This window comes from Centrocercus urophasianus, unplaced genomic scaffold (assembly GCF_019232065.1).
Source record: "Centrocercus urophasianus isolate 14NV4802_14NV808 unplaced genomic scaffold, USGS_Curo_1.0 seq_10, whole genome shotgun sequence".
NCBI classification, from domain to species: domain Eukaryota; kingdom Metazoa; phylum Chordata; class Aves; order Galliformes; family Phasianidae; genus Centrocercus; species Centrocercus urophasianus.
Window position 1 is genome coordinate 78,698,662 of NW_024884142.1, and position 20,791 is coordinate 78,719,452.

General features: G+C 34.3%; 1 protein-coding gene across 1 annotated transcript in view; it reads left to right on the forward strand.

Moving 5' to 3' along the window:
• Window positions 1-20,791, forward strand: part of LRPPRC (leucine rich pentatricopeptide repeat containing) — an 87,269-nt gene that overhangs the window by 22,499 nt on the left and 43,979 nt on the right. Inside the window, exons 12-23 of the mRNA XM_042810390.1 lie at window positions 2,066-2,184; window positions 2,768-2,861; window positions 5,986-6,055; window positions 8,670-8,697; window positions 10,927-10,984; window positions 12,097-12,203; window positions 12,416-12,493; window positions 12,847-12,900; window positions 13,615-13,728; window positions 14,905-15,035; window positions 16,375-16,460; window positions 18,080-18,284. Coding sequence (XP_042666324.1) covers window positions 2,066-2,184; window positions 2,768-2,861; window positions 5,986-6,055; window positions 8,670-8,697; window positions 10,927-10,984; window positions 12,097-12,203; window positions 12,416-12,493; window positions 12,847-12,900; window positions 13,615-13,728; window positions 14,905-15,035; window positions 16,375-16,460; window positions 18,080-18,284 — 1,144 coding nt within the window. The remainder of the gene's footprint in view (window positions 1-2,065; window positions 2,185-2,767; window positions 2,862-5,985; window positions 6,056-8,669; window positions 8,698-10,926; window positions 10,985-12,096; window positions 12,204-12,415; window positions 12,494-12,846; window positions 12,901-13,614; window positions 13,729-14,904; window positions 15,036-16,374; window positions 16,461-18,079; window positions 18,285-20,791) is intronic.

Below are 20,791 nucleotides of genomic sequence, written 5' to 3' on the forward strand. Positions count from 1 at the left end.
TTTTTTTTTTTTTTTTTTTTTTTTTTTTTTTTTTTTTCTATGTTCTGTAATGTACGGAATATACTGGCATGGTCGTACATGTATGTAATTGCTGACTAAACAAATAACTATTCTGGGGCTTCATTCTCAAACCATAGACTGGTGTTCTAAGTACATGTAATCGCATTTCTTTATTTTAGTCTGTTCTTTGGTACCTGAGGAAAAGGATGTCGTTAGTGTGTTTTCTAATACTGCGATGAGGTGTGAGCAATTTCAAATCAACTGTATTCATGTACTGTTTTGATAGAAATGGGAATGTTTCATCGCTTTGTGTTGCCATATGATGATAACATAAATATGAAAATGCAAGATCTTTATTTTTGTTAACCTTCTATTCCAAAAAAACTCCGCTTCATCTTACAATGCCTGAAGAAGTGGCAGCACTCATGTCTTTTTCTGAAGTTTGGCCTTAATTTGGCTATGCGCAGTACTTCAATATTTTTGCTGATATACCTCCTTAATTTTCATCCCAGTCTTCTGCTCACGCCCTTATCTTTGTATGTGCTGTTACCTACTCAGGAGCTGTGCCAGGTCATGCAATGGCTACTCAGGAATGATTATGCTTAATGAGCCCCTTTATTCAGTACTTTGATCAAGGTACAAAATTTGAACTTGAATCTCCTGAATGTTACCAAACTTTATTCACTGCGGTAGCTACTTCTCACACTTCTAGTAGTGCCTTAATGGTGCATATTGGAACTCAATTATTTTTTGAGATGATTTCAGCTGAAGAGGGTTTAATATGTTTGCTGAGAAGGTGAAAACATTAAGTAGAAAGTAGCTGTCAAGATTTGAAAGGTATCAGGAAAGACTTGCTGTAATTAATTCTTTATTCATATTTTCACATATTCTGGGCCAAAATCAGAGTTTTGTTTAAGGCAAACTCGAACAGATGATGCGACTTTAATCTAGTGTGACTTGCCTGCATGTATTTGCAAGTGCTCAAAGGGAATTCACATTTGATTATTTGCACCATAGTGCACTGCATAAAATATTCATGGAAGTGTCACTTTTCCATAGGTGGCACTCCAGGGCAAAGACAGGGACTTTGGGAAACTTTACATTTTTAAAGTAATAAGTATGAAATGCAAGTTGAAAAAAACATATGCTGTTTGGAACTGGTGTCCTGCAGCAACTGACAAATCATTTTTAGACCAGCAAAAATGATAATACCTGTATAGGTTTTGACAGAGGTTTGGAGATTGCTTGCTAGGGTTATTGCAAGAAGTTTCTGCACGTCAGAAGAGTGTGAACAATTAAAAAGCATGAAATATACTCTAAAACTCTATGCTCTAATTATTAAGCTCTATTAAGATTTGGTTTCCACACTCTTCAAAAGCACATCTACATTAGTAATGTGTGAATTGATCTGAATCATGTAGAAGTTGTAACATAGTTTCACTGGGACTTTGTAGACTCCAGTCTTTTTCTGAATTTACGGTTTGAAACTGATACATTGATACAGGCAGCAGTTAACCCATTTGCTGATGAAAATGCTACTTGTGTTAAACAGGTCTTGAAAAGCTTTAAACAAAAATGTAGGAATGGATCTTGCCTTACTAAGTGGGATTGGGTTCTGGGGGCAAAGCTAAGAATGTATTACGTGCTGATGAATGTACTTCTGTCTTGAAATTCATTCGATTCTTTGCACTGAATTTCAGATTGGTTTTTATGCCTAGTAATACAGGCATATATATCTTTAAAAGCTGTTTTGCAATATAAGTGATAGAAACAGTCATTTTAACTATGTTAGGAAATAACTTTCTATACTAGCAGTGTGGTAGCTACCAAAGTTTCTTGGTTTTGATTGTGCAGCATCCACAGGAAGTCTAGTAAATCTGTTTCAAGTTTCACGATTAGGAACTTCATTAACGCTTCAAATAAAAATGCAGCATTCTCCCTGACAGTTTCAAGAAGGGAAATTGAGGAGACAAGTCTGGTTTTTGAAATGCAACATTTGTTTTTAAATGTTTCTCCAGGTACTCATTTTTTGCAGTGCTTAGGTTTGCCCATTCTGTTTCGATAGGTGTCTTTGAGGTCCTCAAAGTGATGCATGAGCTGGGGGTGGAACTCAATGCAGAAACATACACAGACTATGTTTTTAAAAATTTTTCTGATATCGAAACTGCCTGTGCCCAGATGAAGGTGAGTTTGCATTTAGAATTCCTGAAGATGATTATTGCATGGTGTGTTTCTCTATGTGTCTTCTGTGAAAGGTTGAGGTACCTCTAAATGTGAACTTGTGTGATCAAGCCTGTTTAGTATATTGAGTTTACTTTTGAATTGCTCATAGGTCTGTTTGCCCTGCTTTTTTTTTATTCTGTCAGAGCTAAAGTGTCATCCTTGGGTTTTGCTAGCTTTCTGTTTCTAGAAGTCAGAGACTAAATATATGAATTACTTCTGGGGATTAGAATTACGATTATGTTGGTGATAATTATTTCTGATGCAATTCTTTCTTTCTTGATTCAAATTTTGGATGTAAGAATTCCTCTCCCACTCTTTTTGCAGTTGCTGACTCTCTTTTCCAATTGATTTTGATACAAAAACTGTAAATTCTGAGTAGCAACTCATCTAGGTAGCCATGCAGACATCTGTAGGGCACCATGTATGTGCCCAGTACCAGAATGCCAGTATTTTTTGGGAAGGAAGCATTTAAAAATACAAAGTATCAGAAAGCCTTCTCTGTATATACTTAGTGTTGTTTTTGTGTTTTTTTTTTTTTCTCCAGGAAAATAACTGCCTCTTTGAAACTGATGGACTCTTTGTAGCAAAAATTAGACATGAAGCAGGACATGGAAGACTGAAAAATGTTGTTTCTCTGTGTAAGTATATTTCATGTCACATGTTACTACATACTCAACGGTAGTGCTGGTAGATTGTCTATAGGCTAAGAGATTAATGGGTATAAAAATAGGTGGGATGTCTGAGCAAAACTTTCATTACATGAGGTTCTCTGTGGCAAGATGTCAAAGTTGAAACTTCTAATTCTGGACAACGTATCATGGTTAAATTTCTTTTAATATTGGCCATAATGTTACATACATCATATTTAACAAAGCTGTGATTGTGATAGGATGTAGAGCACTTAAGAAAGCAATTTGCCTTACGTAAAAACTGCTGAAGTCTTGGCACAGGAATTGGTCTTGTTTTCTGTTTGTGGCAAAAATTACTATGGGATGGTAGTCTGTGTTTGAAGTACTGCAGAATAATTTATGAACAAACCAGCTTTAAGGAGCTGAATGGCACTGATGTTAACCTGAGGGTGCTCTGCTGGTTTGTTTGCCAGTGGAAGTTGTGTATGAATTTGACAGGGTAATTAGGTCATGGAGTTGTAACAGCATGACTTAATCACTGAAGAGTTCTCTCCAAAGACTGTTCTGACTGTCACTGGTTACAAAGGTTAATATATTTCATTGATGAAAAGTATACGATGGGATGATTTGCTTGGTTAAATAGCAATGTATGTTTCTCTTCAGAATTAAAAACATATACATTTTTTATTTGCCTATTATACTGAGTTCATAATAAAACTTCTCATCTTGGACTAAACCTGATGGAAAAAAATCCCTCAAACAGCAGATATTTTTGTTCAAGACTAAGGGAAAAGTTTAAGCAGACTCCTGCTATAATTGTCTCTGACTTCTCTATTTAACTAATAAAGAACTGTATGCTGTGACTGTGGGAGGCTGTGTTGAGGCTTGAAAAATAGCATTAGCCATAAACCTACAGTAAAACAGAGTAGTCCTGTGTTCATTTAAAGATGAAAAAAATCACAGTAAGAAACTGAATTTAATATTAAAACTTCAAAAGACTGTCCATACGAAAGCTCAAATGAGTTTTTTTGTCAGTATCTAAATGAGTTAAAATAAAAATAGCTGTTAGTCAGGGATTTGTTCTTGTAATGAACATTATCAGTTAGTGAATCTTTTAGGGTTCACCTTACATTTTGCTATTACTTTTTTAGTTACTAGTACAAGAAAAATGTTAACTATGAAAAGTGTAGTTATTGAAATAGCTTTTAATTTTATTTAAGTTATTTGAAGGTAGCTATTTAATAGGATCATATTAGAATACTGTTTATCATCCAGATACAAACGTAGTAGGCTGCATTTTGTTTTATTGTCATGACATTACTCTCACATAGTGTATTTCTTAGCTGTTACCTGGATGTTGAATTTAAATTTTGTAGTGGTATTTGTTTTTTATAAAGACTATTGTTAATAATTCTTGGAATCATGCAAAATTTCTTTTGAACTTGAGCTTTAAAGGAAAGTACTCCTATATTAGTTTACCAAGTTGAAATGATGCTAGTAAACCTAATTAGCACCTATAAAACGATAAGGCAAAGTTATTGAACAACTGACTTTTTTTTAATTGGCTTCTTTTGCAGTATTAGGAAGAGGGAAAAAATAGATGCAGTATGGAAAATAGTTGAAGATTGTCTCATCAGTGTAGTCAGGGAAGGCAGGGGCTGTGTACTAGTGCTGGTTGCTATCTAGGTGTATTGATTCAGCTTCTTCTACCTTATAATGTATAGATTTCTCCTACTGACAAGATGAAAACTATGAAGCATCAGCTGAAGAATCTGGGTGCATAAGGCAGCGTACATGAGAGCTGCTTTTCCCCTCTATCATGCCATTCCATTCCACTTCATTGTCAGCCCCTTGATTTTCTCAGACTTGTTTGTTGCTAAGGAAACCAGGTTGCCGATTGTCAGCAGCAGCTGAGCATACCAAGATGCTTTTTCTGCTCCTCTTTTTATGAGCAAAAAGTTTCACTGGATGAGGGTTTGTAAGGAGGGTCGCTTGAAAGCAACTTCACCTGAGAAATTAAAATTAAAACAGTTAAGCATTTAAATCTTAATTTTCTAAATGCCCTCTGTTAGGCTAAGGAGTATTTTTGTTGTATGAGTTTGAGTATGTATTTTTGTATGTTGTTCCTGCATTTTATTTCTCAGGTTCTCAAAGACCTGGTGTTTTTATTGTAGCCCTTGCTGAAGGGGCCCAGTGTGTTCAGGTTTTCAGAGGGCTTAATGATATTTTAGCAGTGAAAGCAAGTGAAGGTGGCTTTGTACAGTGCCTGCATACTGCTGTTGTTTTTCTCTTCTGTACTATAATGCTGGAATGAGAGACAGCAGTTGTAGAAGAAGAACATAGAATAATTTGGAATATCTAGGGAATGGAAGGTGTAAAGTTGAGTATGTAGACTTAAACGACCCTGGGAAGTCAATTATTCTTAAAATAATTACAGTTTTCTTTGTGTACATCCCATATTGTAACAATTCTGAATGTTAATATTAATATCTCAGGGTTATTCAAAGGTGTCTCTTCCTCTTTTTTGTCCCCTTATGTTTAACTTAATAATGGATGTTGCACTAGATTGATAAAATAACTTTTTCTTTCTTGTCAAGCAATTTACACTGGCATGAACATGTTAACTATTGTGGTTAAAAAAAATAAATTGTAAAGACTATTTTAAGTCAGGTATTCAGTCTAAAACAACTCAGTAAACCATTTGTGTGTGGTGTATCTTTCTTTTTTTCAGTGCTAATTTCTCCAGTTTTCCTGAGTAGAGTTATGTGGTTTTTATTTTGCTTTTTGGAACAGGGTTTTTTATTTTGTCTTGTTATTTTTTTCCAGTGAAAATGTTTTTTCCTCTTACTAATTTGTGTGTAAAACTTATACGTTAACTACTGACACGAAAGGCAATTAAGAGCCGAAAAATCTCTTTTGGAATATTTAAACCATTTAGAAAGGAAGCAGATTGAGAGCTGATAAAAGCCAGGACCTTTTTCCAGTACCATAGCATTTGAAATTTTGATTTTATTTGCTAGAATTTACTAAATTAGCAAAATAATTTTAGCCTCTTATGTACATGACCAACTGATTGGTTGGAGTGTAGGGCTTTTTCAGAATGTCTGTTCAGAAATACTGCTTTCATTTACAGTGTCTTCAGCAAGCACACCTCCTATTGATTTTCGTCAGTTTAGAAACAGCCTTGTTTCGGGATTTAGAAGGTAAGGTTGTACAAATACCCCTTTTATATTCTCTACCTAAGTGTCCTTTCTTTTGCCTTGTTGAACATAAGTCTGTGCAGTCTTTGCCCCCTTCCTTCCTCCGGCTCCATATTTGAGAGTTTTTAGGTAGGATTTCGGGTATAGCAGATCTGAGCAATATTTCTCTTTCTTTCTACTCTTCCTGGTTTCCTTGCCTTTGCTATCCCTGAGCATACCACTTCTCCTGCTTATTTTGTAATATTTGACAGTATGCAAACTTATAAGTGAATGCTTGAAATTTTCTTTGTGGATTTTACGTTGATAAATTGATGTGCCCACATGACTCCCCTAAAGATTATCACTATTAACCCTTAAATAGCTGCTTAATGAGAACTGAATGCTGATAGAAACCAGACATATGTCTGATGGCTTTATTGAGCCACATTGATGTGACTTCATATTCAGAGCTATTTAGCCTCAGTTTGTAAGGAAGATTTCATGCTACTTGCAGGGTTATCTTAATTTGTACATTCTTCCATAAACCTAACATGCACTTCTGTCAATCTTTTTGCTCCAGTCAAACATAAAAAACTGTGAATAAGAGTGGATTATTTTTTTTTCAGTTCCACACCACAGAAATCACTTTAACATGACTTACAGCAAGAGTGTGGAGGCTAGTTTTAATGAATAAGTAATTTCCTGAACTGTTTTTAATGGCTATGAAATGTGACTGCATTTAGGTTGTATACTAGCAAAGCATACTAGATGAATATGGCCAAAACAATTATCTAGTAAATAGCAAGTTCTGTCTAGCTGACCATGTTCTACCAAGGGAAAAAGAAAAAAAGTAAATCAACGTTAAAATTGAATATAACTATATGACCTTGACTTCAAAAGGATAAGTGCAATAGTGTTTTAGATCTAGTTGGAGATCCCAGGCGGTAAAACAGTCCTGTTGTGAGCCCAGATGCCCAATTTGTTGCTTTTACTTCCTTCAGCTGACAGTGGTCCTTTCTTGCCACTTTTAAGTATGGCCTAAGTGTTTTCATTTCAGTAATATTTCTCTCTTGTTCACTTTTATTGTTACTTGTCTTCAAGAGCTGTGTTATGAGGTGGGCTGTGCCTGAATTTTACCTTTATATTTCTGAAAGCATGCCAATTCATTTTTCCTTTTTCGTTTTAAACTTAATGGCTTCAACAGCTTAAAAATGAAGCTTAAGCATGTGCTAGGATAAAAGAATACTGGTTATCAAAATATCTTTTTTAAAAACCTGAACACAGCAAAATCTCATGCCTAGATGCTGGTCTAAAATGTAGAAATGAGCAGAGGTTTCGAACTGATGTACAAAAGTGCAGTACACAGACGCATAAGGGACACATGAACAATGTTTGTAGCAGGCTAGTTTATGGATTTCTGTTGAAGCTGCTCTTTTCTAGTTATTGCTTTAAAGTATTCCCATTCTACCTACCTGATGTACCATTACTATTTCAGAGTCAAGTACTTTGGGAAATTGATGCATTTGATATCTGCCGTTCATTGTCATGCTGTCAGTGGTGGAATGAGTTCACCCAAGAAAGCTTAACTAACCTCACAAATAGCTTCTATTTTTTTTTCCTATATGTGGACCTGCATTTTTCTCATTTTCAAATACAAGTGGCAGTAACATAAAGAATAAATGGTTTCTAGACTTGAACTTCCTAACATAAAATAAGATTGTAAACTTCTGTGAATGCCTTGAAGTCTTTTGCAGCTGTTGACATCTCATTTTCCTCTTATGAGATTTATAGGAAAATAAATTAAGATCTTCAGCTTTTGATTTTTGTTCTCTTATCCTTGTCTAGATTAATGCTGCTGCTTTATAGTTGTTGAAAAGTTATAGTATTTAGATAGAATTCCTATTATTTGTAGAGAATCAGAATGTGTTGGGCTTTTTATTCTTCAGTGAAGTATTTAACGTTTCGTCTTCAGTTGTGGACTAATGATGTGCCCAGGACTGCTCTTTACTGAGTTCTTATCTGTTCTTTAAAGGGAGAAAGAAGAAATCTTTGGTTTTAGGCTCATTGTTTATTTCATTCTACTATAATAAACATTGTAGCTTAAGTGTGAGATTTGATTACTTTATTATTTGCATTTTACAAATGAATTTATAGGTGCCTGTGGTTGTATATTTAATACATTAAACACATGTGTGTTTATAAAAATCCAGTTTTAATGCACAGGAGCCCAGACTTCTGGCAGATTCCACATACTGAGTGTTTGCTATGTGAAGTGCGATTTCTGCGCTTGAAGCTTGTTTTCTTGAAATGTAAACAGAATGAAGTACAAAACTAAAAAGTGCAGTTAGCACATGTTAAAAGGTTAGATTGAAAATAAAACTGAAATACGTTCATAGTTATTGGAACTGCTGCATTATTTTGTGTTGTTCAGTAGAAGACAAGTTCAGTTGCAGTACAGTAAAAAACAATACAGTCCTTCTGTATGAAACTGACTAAAACAATGTGTGACAGTTTTTATACTTTGCTTTAAATAAGAAGATCCTTAGTGTTAATTCAGATTGTGGATTTAAGAAAAAAAGGTACAAGAATAAAATCATTTTGTTGGTTTTAATTTGTTATCCTCTGCTGCCCTCTTCAGCTCAAATGATGTACAGCTTTGGAGTGAGGTAAGTGGAGACAGTAGCTCTGTAAATAAAATCAAGTTCCATGCATGTCTATGATGAACTAATTTAAATTTGAATTCTGAGCCTGGTAATTGGCAATTGCGAGCCAGACACTTGTCAGTGGCAGATTGTACAGCTGTATGAAATAGAGATTTAGTTTGTGCCAAGAGCAGTTGTGGAATATCAGATGTGTAGCTTTACTCTGATTTGTAGATGGATGCTATTACAGCTAAATAAAGGTAGTATATAGTTACAGCTTCTGAAAAAAAGCAGGCCATGGTTGACTGACATTTAAAAACATCCTTTTTCTGCCTTCTTTGGGGAACTTTCTTCCCCATACCAATGCTAATAAAACAATAAGGTATTATTAGAATTCTGATGTTTTTGTCGTTTTACTTGAAGTATTGAAAGCAAGCAGAGGTAAAGGACATCACTCAAAGTCAAATGAAGATGGACTGATTGTTCCCTCCCTGGCATGGGCTATGTTAGAAATATGCCCATCAGTATAACTTGGTTAATAAGTTTTTCTGGGACTTAAAAGAGAGAAAGCATTGGCAGATACTGACTAGTTTATGATTACCAAATTAAGGAGGGGAAGCACTGCTTCCTGTGTTTTCCTTAGTTACTGTACCTGCTGACTAATATAAGGCAGTGCTTGGCTTGCAGTCTATTTCAGATTTTGTGAAGAAATCATGCAATGAAATGGAAATAGAAATTTGGGAAGTTGCCGTTTAAAGATTTATATAAATCAACTATAGCTGTGAGGTGCAGGATTTTTAATTTTCCTATCATTTTCTGTCAGAGGATGGCCAGAGAATGTTTTTGTCTGCATTTATTGTTCCTTCTTGTGTGTGGAGACGGAAGGTGGGGGGAGGAAAAAGGGATCTGTTTTATTGCTCCTGTAAAAGAATTAAACTTGAAGTATAGTTGGAGGGCTGAAATGATGGTCTGCACTGTCATGGCTACAGTTAGTTACGCCATTCTCCACAATGGAGGAAAGGTACATTTTTGCCATCTTTTTAAAATAAGAAATGCTAACTTGGGGAATTATTAGTTACTTGGCATGAAAAATAATACCATGCATTTGTTTTTTCTCTGCAATCCGTTCCTTTCTATATTATATGGAAGTTGATTCAGAATGAGAAATGTGTTACGCCTTTCATAGTTTTTATTGTAGTTGGAGGTTGTTCTGTTCCTCATAGGGGAATAAAGGGAAAAGGGCAAAAGAACTTGGTAGTGTAACCACCTGTGTTGTTGAAAGAATGACAAGTGATAGATTACATTACACTTGTATTCATTTTCGTTAACAATTAAAAGTGAAGGTTCCTTTTGTTTTGTCATTGTCTAAACACAGCTCTCTGACACTGAGAATGCATCTCCCTCCTAATTCTTTCACATTTAATCGTACGAGTGTGACAGATATAGTTAAATTCTTGGAAGTAGTTAAAAACTTGGATTTTAAGTAAAGTTGATATAATTTACTTAAGAACAGTCAAATGGTTTTTTAAAAAGATGTTTAGGTTAAAGTAAAGTATTTATGAGTAGGATGTGAGGGGAGTGTAGAGTAAGTGCTTCTTTTCCTCTGAAGTAAATCTACATATCTCTTCAATTTGTACAAGACTAATGGAACATGTGCTAAATTTAGACAAAGTATAAAGAATGCAATTTTTATGGATGTTTTGTTATTCAAAACTGCATTTATTCAGGATAACTACACTAGTTGTTGTAAATCTAAGAGAGCATGCTAAATCATGTTCCTGTATTTTCTTCTTGCAGGATTTTAACATAATAATAATCATAAAGCTTTATGGATCAATTTCAGCCTTTCAGGAAATTGGAACATAATTGTTTGCATCTCCATAAGTGACATCAGTTAATACTTGCTTTAAGTCGTGTCTTATGATAGTTAACTTTCTGCAGATTGATACATAAACATACTACAGAATCTGTCTTTCTGCTGCATTTCGAAATGTATTTCACTCTGCAGTATATATTTTTAAGAAAAACCTACTATTTAAAAAAAATAAATACAGAAAACAGAAAAAAGAAATCCCTTATATATATATATTTTTTTTTTAATTTTTTTTTTTTTTTTTTACAGAATTACTGTGATGTAGTAAAGAGTAATACTTAACCGAGAGATGTTTTATTATTTTGAGAATTGAATTTTAGGTACTATTTGTCCTTGCTTGCTTCTTTTGGCTGCAATGTACGATTATTCTGTCTTACTAGATAACAGAACTGTTGTACAAGGATGAACGATATTGCCTGACGCCTCCAGGACCAACTGGTAGAGTTTCAATTTCTATGATTGTAACTTATCCACAAATCCGTTCTTCTGTGTAATGATGGGTTTGAGGGATTACAACAGTAAACACTGATTGCTTCTTTTTGAAAGTGAAATTTGAAAACATGTTGGGTAAAATCCCGATTCTAATAATCAGAGCATATTTTTGAAATCCATTAGATCTTTTCCTTTTTAGAATTACGAACAAACCTGCTGATAACTATTTTTTTTGTCTGAATTTTGACCAAAATACAGATTTAGAATGAGCACAGTAGCAGTGCTTAAATACTTTAAAAGACAGTACAAGCAGGTTTTCCATCTAGTTCTATCTTTAGTGGTTTTTACAAATTTATGAAGCACAATGGTGCTTAATATCCCAGGTCTTATACTTTGGAGTAAATATATTTTTTTCCATATAATCTGAATTTAAAAATCCTCCTCCTGTTAGGGGGGGGTAACAGGGAGGGAAAGCTGACCTTTTGAGAAGACAGTAGTAATACTGTTCTGATTCTCAAGTACAGGACCCAGTATATTTTTCACTGTTATAGATGAGAATATCAGCAGCAGTACTTGCTAAAAATGTGTTAATTTTAATTTTCATTGGTTAATAGACATCCCTTTCAATATTAGATATGTAATGGTTAAAGTATCTCGTATGCCTTCATATCAGTATTACAATACTTAATGTAGCTTGGTAAGAGAATATAATGGGTAAAATGTACATGCTAAATATGCAAAGTGGTAGAAATCAGTTTTTTCTTTTGAGCAGTGACAAAATATTTGTGGCAACTATTTGGGGTAGTGGGCAGGAAAGGGGGGGAAGGCCTTGGGCAGCACCACTTCTGTCACACAGTAGTGGAAAAAATAGATTGAAGTAAGATTCTGTACTGAAAAGCTGTCACTGGGTCTGAAAATAATTAATATTCCTTTCACTCACCAGTTAGATATGTGCTCCCAAACCACATAATCTCTATGCCTCAGTGATCATTGTTGCCATTTCAGAGCCTCTCATCAGGGTGACATCTCACACCAAAATGATTTCTTATAAATTAATCTTGATAACATGACAGTCTCGGTAATTTTAGTGGAATGCTTTCTCTTGTTTTTTTCCACAGAAGCTGTTGGCTATTTTCTTTATCACTTGATTGACAGCATGAGTGACTCAGAGGTACAGGCCAAGGAGGAGCGTTTGAGACAATACTTCCATCAGCTGAAGAAGATGGTACCATTTCATTTTTTGCTACATAATGCCTGTCCTGCCTGACATGTATCTATTAGATTTGAAATTGCTGCTTTTAAGTACAACCAGACCACTTCTCAATGACATGCAAGAGCTGGAGACTTGAATTACGTCTAAGATAATTTCTGTTAGACAAATTTCATTTTGGTTGTGTTTCAAAACTCATATAATTTTTTCCCCACCTCTTGGTACAGAATATAGTTATCCCTGCAACCTACTGCAGCGGCATTTGCAGACTGCTGGACTCCTCTCAAGTTCCTGAATTAATTAAGGTCTGTGCTTCTGTGGCAATTCCTTTAAAACTAAAAAAAATAAAAATAAAAAATGTGTACTCTGTGCATATGTATTCTCCTTTGCAAAATAAATGTGCTTATGCAATGATTTATATTTAAGCCTTTTTGCCTTGCCATGATTTTCAGTAACTGTTTAAATTATTGTCATTCTCATGTCTGAAATTGTTAGGGGGATACATTTAAGTGTTTCTCATGTCAGTGTAATAATTCTGCGTAATGCAGATTTAATTTGTTATTATGTAACTACAGCATTTTTAGTATGATATGCTTACTTACAGATTGAACTTCTTGTTTTGAATTAGTGATCTATTTACTGTCTTACTACTTTTCAGGATGTAAAATTACTATCTCCTAAAAAATCCATGTCTACAGAGGACATTTCAGATGTAAGTAAATTCACCAGTAGCTATGTATGTTCTTACAAGAATAGTAATAATGTTTTGGTATGGGTTTTGGATGAACTGTAATAGCTAGCTATCAGGTCATGGAAGTATATTAATGTTACTGAAATATACCACTTGAAGTTCAGAGGTTACAGAGTGGGAATAAAGGCTGTCCAGATTTTTCAAGTAGACCTTGACCTTGGAGTTGGCTGAAGTTGCATGCCTCAGTTTCCCTGACTACTAATTACTTATTTTTTTTGAAAGTTCTAGTTAGTTAACAGAGATGCTGTGAAGCTTAATTCATGCTTGTAAATTACAGTGATCCACTTGAGTGGCAGAAGCCATGTAAATCCATACTGCGTGTAATGGTGCAATGTCAAGTTTTACATCTCTGATCTGAACAGAATAGAGATGGGAAAAGAAACAGGCTTATGTTTCCTACTTCCCTGAGCACAAATAAGAGTATGAAAGAAGTAGTAGTGTTGACCTTTGTAGATATGCTACTTACTGTTCTTTTTAAAAAAAAAAATATTCTGACTCAAATGTTTAATTAGTATGTACTCTTTAAACAGATAAAAGCATCTTAAATGATTAGAAATTTTCACATACTATAGAAGAAGAGGATTATTTAGTCTGTCTTTCATTAAAGTGATCCGACAAGTTGCTCAGGGAAGGGTGTTTTTGAAATTGACATTTTTTTCTGTTGCCTTCATTTAGAGTGCTAAATCTGACGTGTCTGCTTTGGAGAAGAAACTAGAAAAGCGAAAAGCTGAAAACCAGCCTATTACAGATGTCTTGAAACAACTCATATATGCTCTTTGTGAAGAAGAGGTATCTTAAGCAATGCAGAGATAATTGGAAACACATAGCTATATTTTTAAAGGGACACAAATGACTCTATTATGGAAAGACAGTGGTTAAGCAAAGACAAGTGCGGTACTTGAGGTTTCATGGTTTGATGCTTATAAATCAAACATAAGTGTAAAAAGCAATTAAATCAAAAGGTTAACTAATTTCAGCAACACCTTGAGTGGCATGTTTTGGGGTTGCTGAAGTTTGTTTACAATAATCTGCAAAGTGAATGATAGTAACAGCTGTGATAGGTTTATCATACATGCCAAATGTCCTTTCAAGCCATGGCTCCGGTCTCTTATATCTAGATTGTCAAGCAACTGATACATGCACTAGTCATTTGCAATTCAAATACTACTAGGTTGTTAATGCAGGGATTGAAATTCCATTTTCCTGCAGGAGGAAAGCTCTTCTGAGATAAAGGGTCTCTTGCCTTCATTCGGCAGGCGTCCAGCTGTAGTTTACATTCATTTAGCGTGTGTCTGTAATTTGTGAGGTATCACCACACTTTTATTTAGTTTCTTGCTCTGTATGATCCTGCCTATAAGGCTGTATATGTAGGAACAGTAACGGTTGTGCAGATGATAACACAGTATTCACTTCTAAGAATGTAGTTTAGAAAGAGTGATTCTCAGTTGTCTGTCTTTACAATTTTGCATATGAAATAGGACTAGAAGCAAATAGCATTGTAAGTTCAAAATGGTCAAACGTATGAATAGAAATGTATATAGAAAAAAGGTATGCTATGACATCGTTAAGAAGAATCTTATCCTTTAGGAAATAGCTTTATTTTATTTTGGCAGTACACTAGGTGAAAATCTGTTATGCATTCCAAATGAGAACTATTTCAGAACTTAGGTACATCTACAGTGTCTGAATGGATTCAAAAAAAGTCTGAAGAAAATACATTTGAAGGAAGAAAGTTAATTTGAAATATCCTCTGAAGTTAACCTACAGAGTGTTGTCGATGCCGACTTCTGCAAAATCATCTTTAAGAATTTCTAAACCATTTCAGTTCTGTGCTTTAAAATGTGGATCTTCTACTATTAAAAGTACTGGAGCAGTCGCATAACTGCACACTGTGAACGTGTAAGATTCATAATGTCATATTGACTTTTCCTCTAGTTCACATCTTTGCTTTGTTCCTTTTTTTAGAATATGCAAAAAGCCCTTGAAGTGAAAGCCAAATACGAACCGGACATGGTTGTCGGTGGCTATGCAGCCTTAATAAATTTGTGCTGTCGACACGATAATGTAGAAGAGGCAATGAACCTGAAAGAAAAAGTGTAAGTACACCGGCACTGAAACATGTCACACAGATTTATGCTGATACACAGACCTTGTTGAATTAAGTAGGTTGAATATTAACCCCCTCATCCATTTTTAATTAGTTTTCCCCACGAATGTATGTGCATTTAAAACAGGGCTGTTGTTTTTTTTTTTTATCGAAAAATATGTTTTCTGTAATTGAACATCAGAAACAGCTACTTTGTATGGACAATAATTTTTTTTTAATGAAAACAAAAAAGCAAGTTGCTGTATAGGATCTATTTTATTTTCATTTTAAACACACCTAATATCTAAATTGAAGTTTGGCTTAAATTAAGAAGGAAGAAAATAAGTACCTGTATTGTGTATTAGAATAGCATGTAGAATGCATTCTTAGAATATGCTGTACTCATATTATCTTTAGAACAGTAGTGCTACTGAGTGGCATTGTGTTTTAAGATTGAAAATAAACATTCTACTTAAAATTTTTACTTTGACATCTTTATGTATTGGTGATGAAAATTAGTGATAGTCTTTTTACTTGCTTCCTTTCCCTTTTGCCCTTGAAAACTTCCCTTCAGTCTGATGCTGGGGAGCAAACCAAGTTGCGTTACTTTCATGTTTTGATATGTACTCACAAAGTATTTGCTTTTATTTTACAGTATTTTAAGAGGCAGGTGCTCAACACACCTTGCTTAGGTTTGAAACAATGTGAAATAATTGAGCTGTGAATATCAAAGAATTCAGAACTCAGCATACACTACTGTATTGATTTCAGGCATACTAGCACTTGCACACAATTCCCGTGGTGACCCATGAAGCAAAATCAACTCTTCTACTAAAGCTTCAGTGCAGCAGCACGGTTTTACTCATCTGCCCTGAGTGCAGCAAAAACTTCTGAGAGGCAACTTTTTGAATTGGTACAAAAAGAAACAGCAGAAGAGGAATTCATTTAATAAGTTCCAGGAAAGAGAAAATAAATACGTAGCAGTAACTTAAAAATAGTAGATTTTCACGTGTTGATCAAGGTTGAATAGCTCCATATTTTTTTCCTTATTGGAAAGAATATATGAGGACTGTATTTTTCTTTTCAGACTTCTGGAAAACTATGTTATTTTCTGCAAAAACTATCAAATAATATAACCATTTTTCTTTAAAATTGGGAGGTTTGTTGGTGGAAAACTGTAGAAAATGTTTTTTCATCTTTTGAGGTACATCAGATTTTTCCTTTAACACTTAAAACTTTCAGCTCTCGGTGCCTTTCTTTTACTGCAAGGTTTTTAAAAATAAATCTTAAAGCTTTATTTGTAAGATCTAAACTTCTACTGATGCAGTTCTTAATATTTTAATTTCTAGCTTCCCTAAGGGCTCACCTGTTGCTCTTGACGCTGGAAAATACATAGCACTGGTAGAAGTCTTAGCAAAGCGTGGTAGACTAGAAGGTAATCCTTTTTGCTTTTATTCTGTATTTCTGCTATATAATAAAGGTATCTTGCTTCAGGAATAAAAACTGAGTTGATATTAATGGTATATCATGTCCTGAAAAGTGCTTGAACATTTTGCATACAAATTTGCATGTGAATTCAACCAGAGATGCTTGGACAGTGCAGGCCATTAGTTTTAATGGATTGGCAAGCTTGTCATTTACATTTGCACAGCTCAGTGCTTTTTGCATTTCTGCAGCTAGTTTTTATTAGCATTGCTGTTTGGATTGAGTTTGAAGATCATGACTTATGGCACAAATTGCGTATGTGCCTAGACTAATGGCTTTGTTTTTGCTTAAGAAGGTCTGAAGGCTGAACATAAAACCTATAAACATAACCTTCTCATAAGAGCCAAGTACTGCAAAAAAATCATTTAACTTTCTATAAAGTATATATTTTTTTCCTGTTACAATTCTTATATGTGTTTGTTAGTACTTTTTAGAGTCAATCTGTCAAACAGCCAGGAAATTTTGGCTTTTAATGAGTGTTCTGCCAGCTGCCTAATTCTGGATTTGTGGTTGTTTGCATTAAGCTGTTAGCTCTTCAATTTCAGTAATTTAGTCTAATATCATTCTACGATTTACATGATTTGGTTGATCTTTAAAAGAACCCTAGAATATTATCAACTTTAAAATGCGATTCTATACATCGAGTTCTGAGACTTTGTAGAAGACCTGGCACAATAAAAGTACAATCCAAACTTATAAAACCATAACATTTTGAATCCAAAATGCTATACAACAGTATTAAAAATTGAATGTAATACTATTTCTTGTAAGATCTTTTTCTGAAATTTGTCTTAATCTTGATGTTAGAAAAATAACAAAGCTGATGTTTTTGCTATAATAACGAATCAGATCATGGCTACCTCTACATTAAAGCAGCTTGAAAAGATTAGCTTGCTTTTAAGAGCATAAGTGTCCCTCAGAAAATAAAGCAATTCATAAATGTAGCCAAATGTAAAGTGGTCAAAACATTCTCTGTATGCAATAATTAAGAACATTATAAAAATGCACTTATTCCATATACCAAAATGTTTGTTTCTGCCTTACTAATGAAGCTTAATGAACCTAATGTTTTAACATGCAGTCTGTTAGAAAGCTTTCATTGGCTCTCCTTGGCTAATTAGTATCGACACAGCAAACAGGCCCTATCGGTATCAGACCATTAGTCTGGCTGTATATACAGTGTAAACATATCTTTATTATCTGGCCTCGTGACAAGCCATCTGCTGAAGAAACAATGGAGTGATTTAGCAGATGTTAGCATTGAACGATAAAAGCATCCATTTAGTAGAATCTTGCAGCTATAGGGCAGACTATACAGGGTTATGTGGTGCAGAGTGGGCACACAGTTCCTATCTATAATTTGTAGTCAAAGTTGCAGGAAAATGATAAAACCATGCTATTGTGGATTTATAATTGTAGTCTCGTTTAGAAATGCAAGTAGTAATTAACTTGAAATCGGCATTATACACCAGAATTTACATTCCTGCTGGGTTTGAAATGCTGTTTTAATAGCAGTTTGTTTTCCCTACATGAAATTACCTAAGGGTCTTTTGTGTTGTTTCATTGTAGATGCTATTAGCGTTCTAACAGAGATGAAAGAGAAGGACGTTCCGATCTCGGATAGAGCGGTTGCATCTTTTTTCCGCCTTCTTAATGCCGCTGCCATCCGAGGTGAAGTTGAAACAGTGAATCGGTTGCATGAGACCATTGTGAACCTTGGGTTGGCAGAAACTGCTGCCCTTTATTCCCCTCTGATTACAGTTCACCTTGAAAAGTAAGCTATGTTTGGGCTGTAGATGAATTAAGTAATGATACTTCTGTTAAAGTGACCTTTGTACGCTATAAATAGCAGCATTCATGTTGGAAAGTGCTTATGTCTGCAAACATGCACATGCTTATAATGCTTTAAGTAATCTTGGAGTAGTAATGAATGGTTTGCTAAGTTAGGTAAGTTGGTTTTCACCGGTTGTACATCACATGGTATTGATATGGGAACAACGGCTATGTTTTATGGACATCAAAAGGAAATGGCTGCTTATTGAAATATGCTTGCCAGTAAGTTGGTTTTAAAGTCTGTTTGACAAGATAGCTATACAGAGTATGATGGGTATACTTAGCTCTTGAGGTTAAGTAGTATGCATTTTCTCAACAAAACCATTATTTTACTGCACCATACAGTAATCTCAGGTGAATTGAAGAACACTTTTTGGACATGGAAATATTTTAAATTAAATTTTGTGGATATCAGATAATTGTACATTGTTGCCTGTGGGGTGGTGAATTTAAAATTGAAGAAAAGTACTCTCTAGTTTGTCTACTGTGATTATTTTTTTTTTTTATTTTTTTTTTTTTTCTCTGTATGCTTTTAATATCGTTTAATATAGAAAAGGAAGCTCCTGCACTTGTTCTGGCAGGAAGTGGAGGTTCATGCACTCATTCTGGCAGGAAGTACCTGTAATTTCTTGTCATGTTCCTATGCTTAACTTTTTCACGGAGGTGCAGGATATTTGAATTAAGGTATATAAGAAGTATATAGCAAGTGCTTACTGAAATTGAGCTAAGAATCACTTTTAGCTTTCCATACCGTATGCACAGTTCTTTTTTTCCTTAGTATGTCATTTATGTTGTCATGCAGTTTTAACGTCTTCCAACAACAGCAACTTATAACTTAAACTTACAGTGTGTTTCATGTATATCAAATGTTACTGATTTAAATATAATAAATATATTAAAATATATTAAATATAATAACATACCTATGAAATAAGTAAATATTTCATAGTATTGTGCTTGTAAGTCAGCCTCAAAGATGCATATTAACGAAACGTTAATGTGCAGAGATTTTTAGACCTTGTAAATATTTTGGACATGTAAAAATGTATTTTCTGCATTCAAAATTCTCATCAAAAAGGTTTCCAATTATGGAAGGTTTCCAAATGTACCGATTCCTGTTGGTACATACATATTTTTTTCTGAAAATAGCATTTTAGTAGATCGGTCAGAGGAAGTGCAGGGTGCAGTCAGCAACACTGCCTTGATTATATCACAAGATGAGGCAGATGTTTGTGAAAGTAATTTAACTGCAGTCATATGTAACTAATGTGTTGGAAAAATATCTGATATGCTTTATAGTGCACAGTAAGTGTGGTTGCTTTTACATAATTGCTTTATGTACGTTGACATGTAGAGTTGTACATGGTAGTACTGCATTCTCTTCACTTGAGGAAGTGTATGGATGGTTATATGATGTGATCGTGTGTAGATGAGACAGTGAAAATACTGTTTTAGCTTGCTTCCTCATTCTTTTGGGTTACAAATTATTTGCAAAAGTAAAAAAAGAAGACTTTTTTGTATCTTTTTCTTGTTTGTTTTATTATTTTCAATGAAGAGATTTTTGAGACTAGACTTTTCAAGAAGAAAATAATTTCATACTGTAGAACTGTAGGACTACAGAGTCATTGGTACTTACCTGTATGACTCTTAATATATGTCATATATACACATAGATATGGTACAAAGAAAGCTTATTTTCTCTTCTTTTTGCCTTCTTAGAAGTGGAGAGACAAAACAGCAAAGTATTTTTCTACACACTTACCTTTGGAATAATAATTGCATTTTACTGTTTTTTGTGTTGGAAGTGTTAAGAGTTTTTCAAAGTTCTGATTGACTGAAGTAAGCGTTAGTCATTTCTTTCAGCAATAGTGCTTACTATTTGCCATCCTACAGCTCAAGTATCATACTGAAATGTTGTCATTTAGCTGCAGGTTGTCAGCATGCCTCTGAAATTAGCTGTGGAGCGTTTTTTCATGTTGCATAGTATTGGTTGCACTGGTGTTTTGTGTTCTTAATTTAATTCAAACTTTTTAATTGCTTGTAAAGGAATCTGTGATTTCCTTTTGAAGATTTTGACAATTGTAGGATTAAATATTTACATGTACCCCTCTTCTCTGTACATAGCCATAATTTTTCTAAAATTCTTGTTAAATTGCAGTGCATGTTGAAAATGAGAATTTACAGCCTAGCATGGAAAAGGAGAAAACAATCATTGCTGATTATTGTCTGCTCCTGTGCTGTACAGTACTTTGATAGTACCTATTTTCCACAGAAGAAATAAACAGATGCAATAATTACTGGTAATTTTTTTCTTCAAGAAGGATGTGCAAGCCACAAAGCCAAAAATAGGAGTATTTAATATCATGAGAAACTTGATATGGTTTCCATCTTGACATAATTTTATTAATGCTCCCTATTGTAAAATATTATCTCTGGGGAAAGAATCAA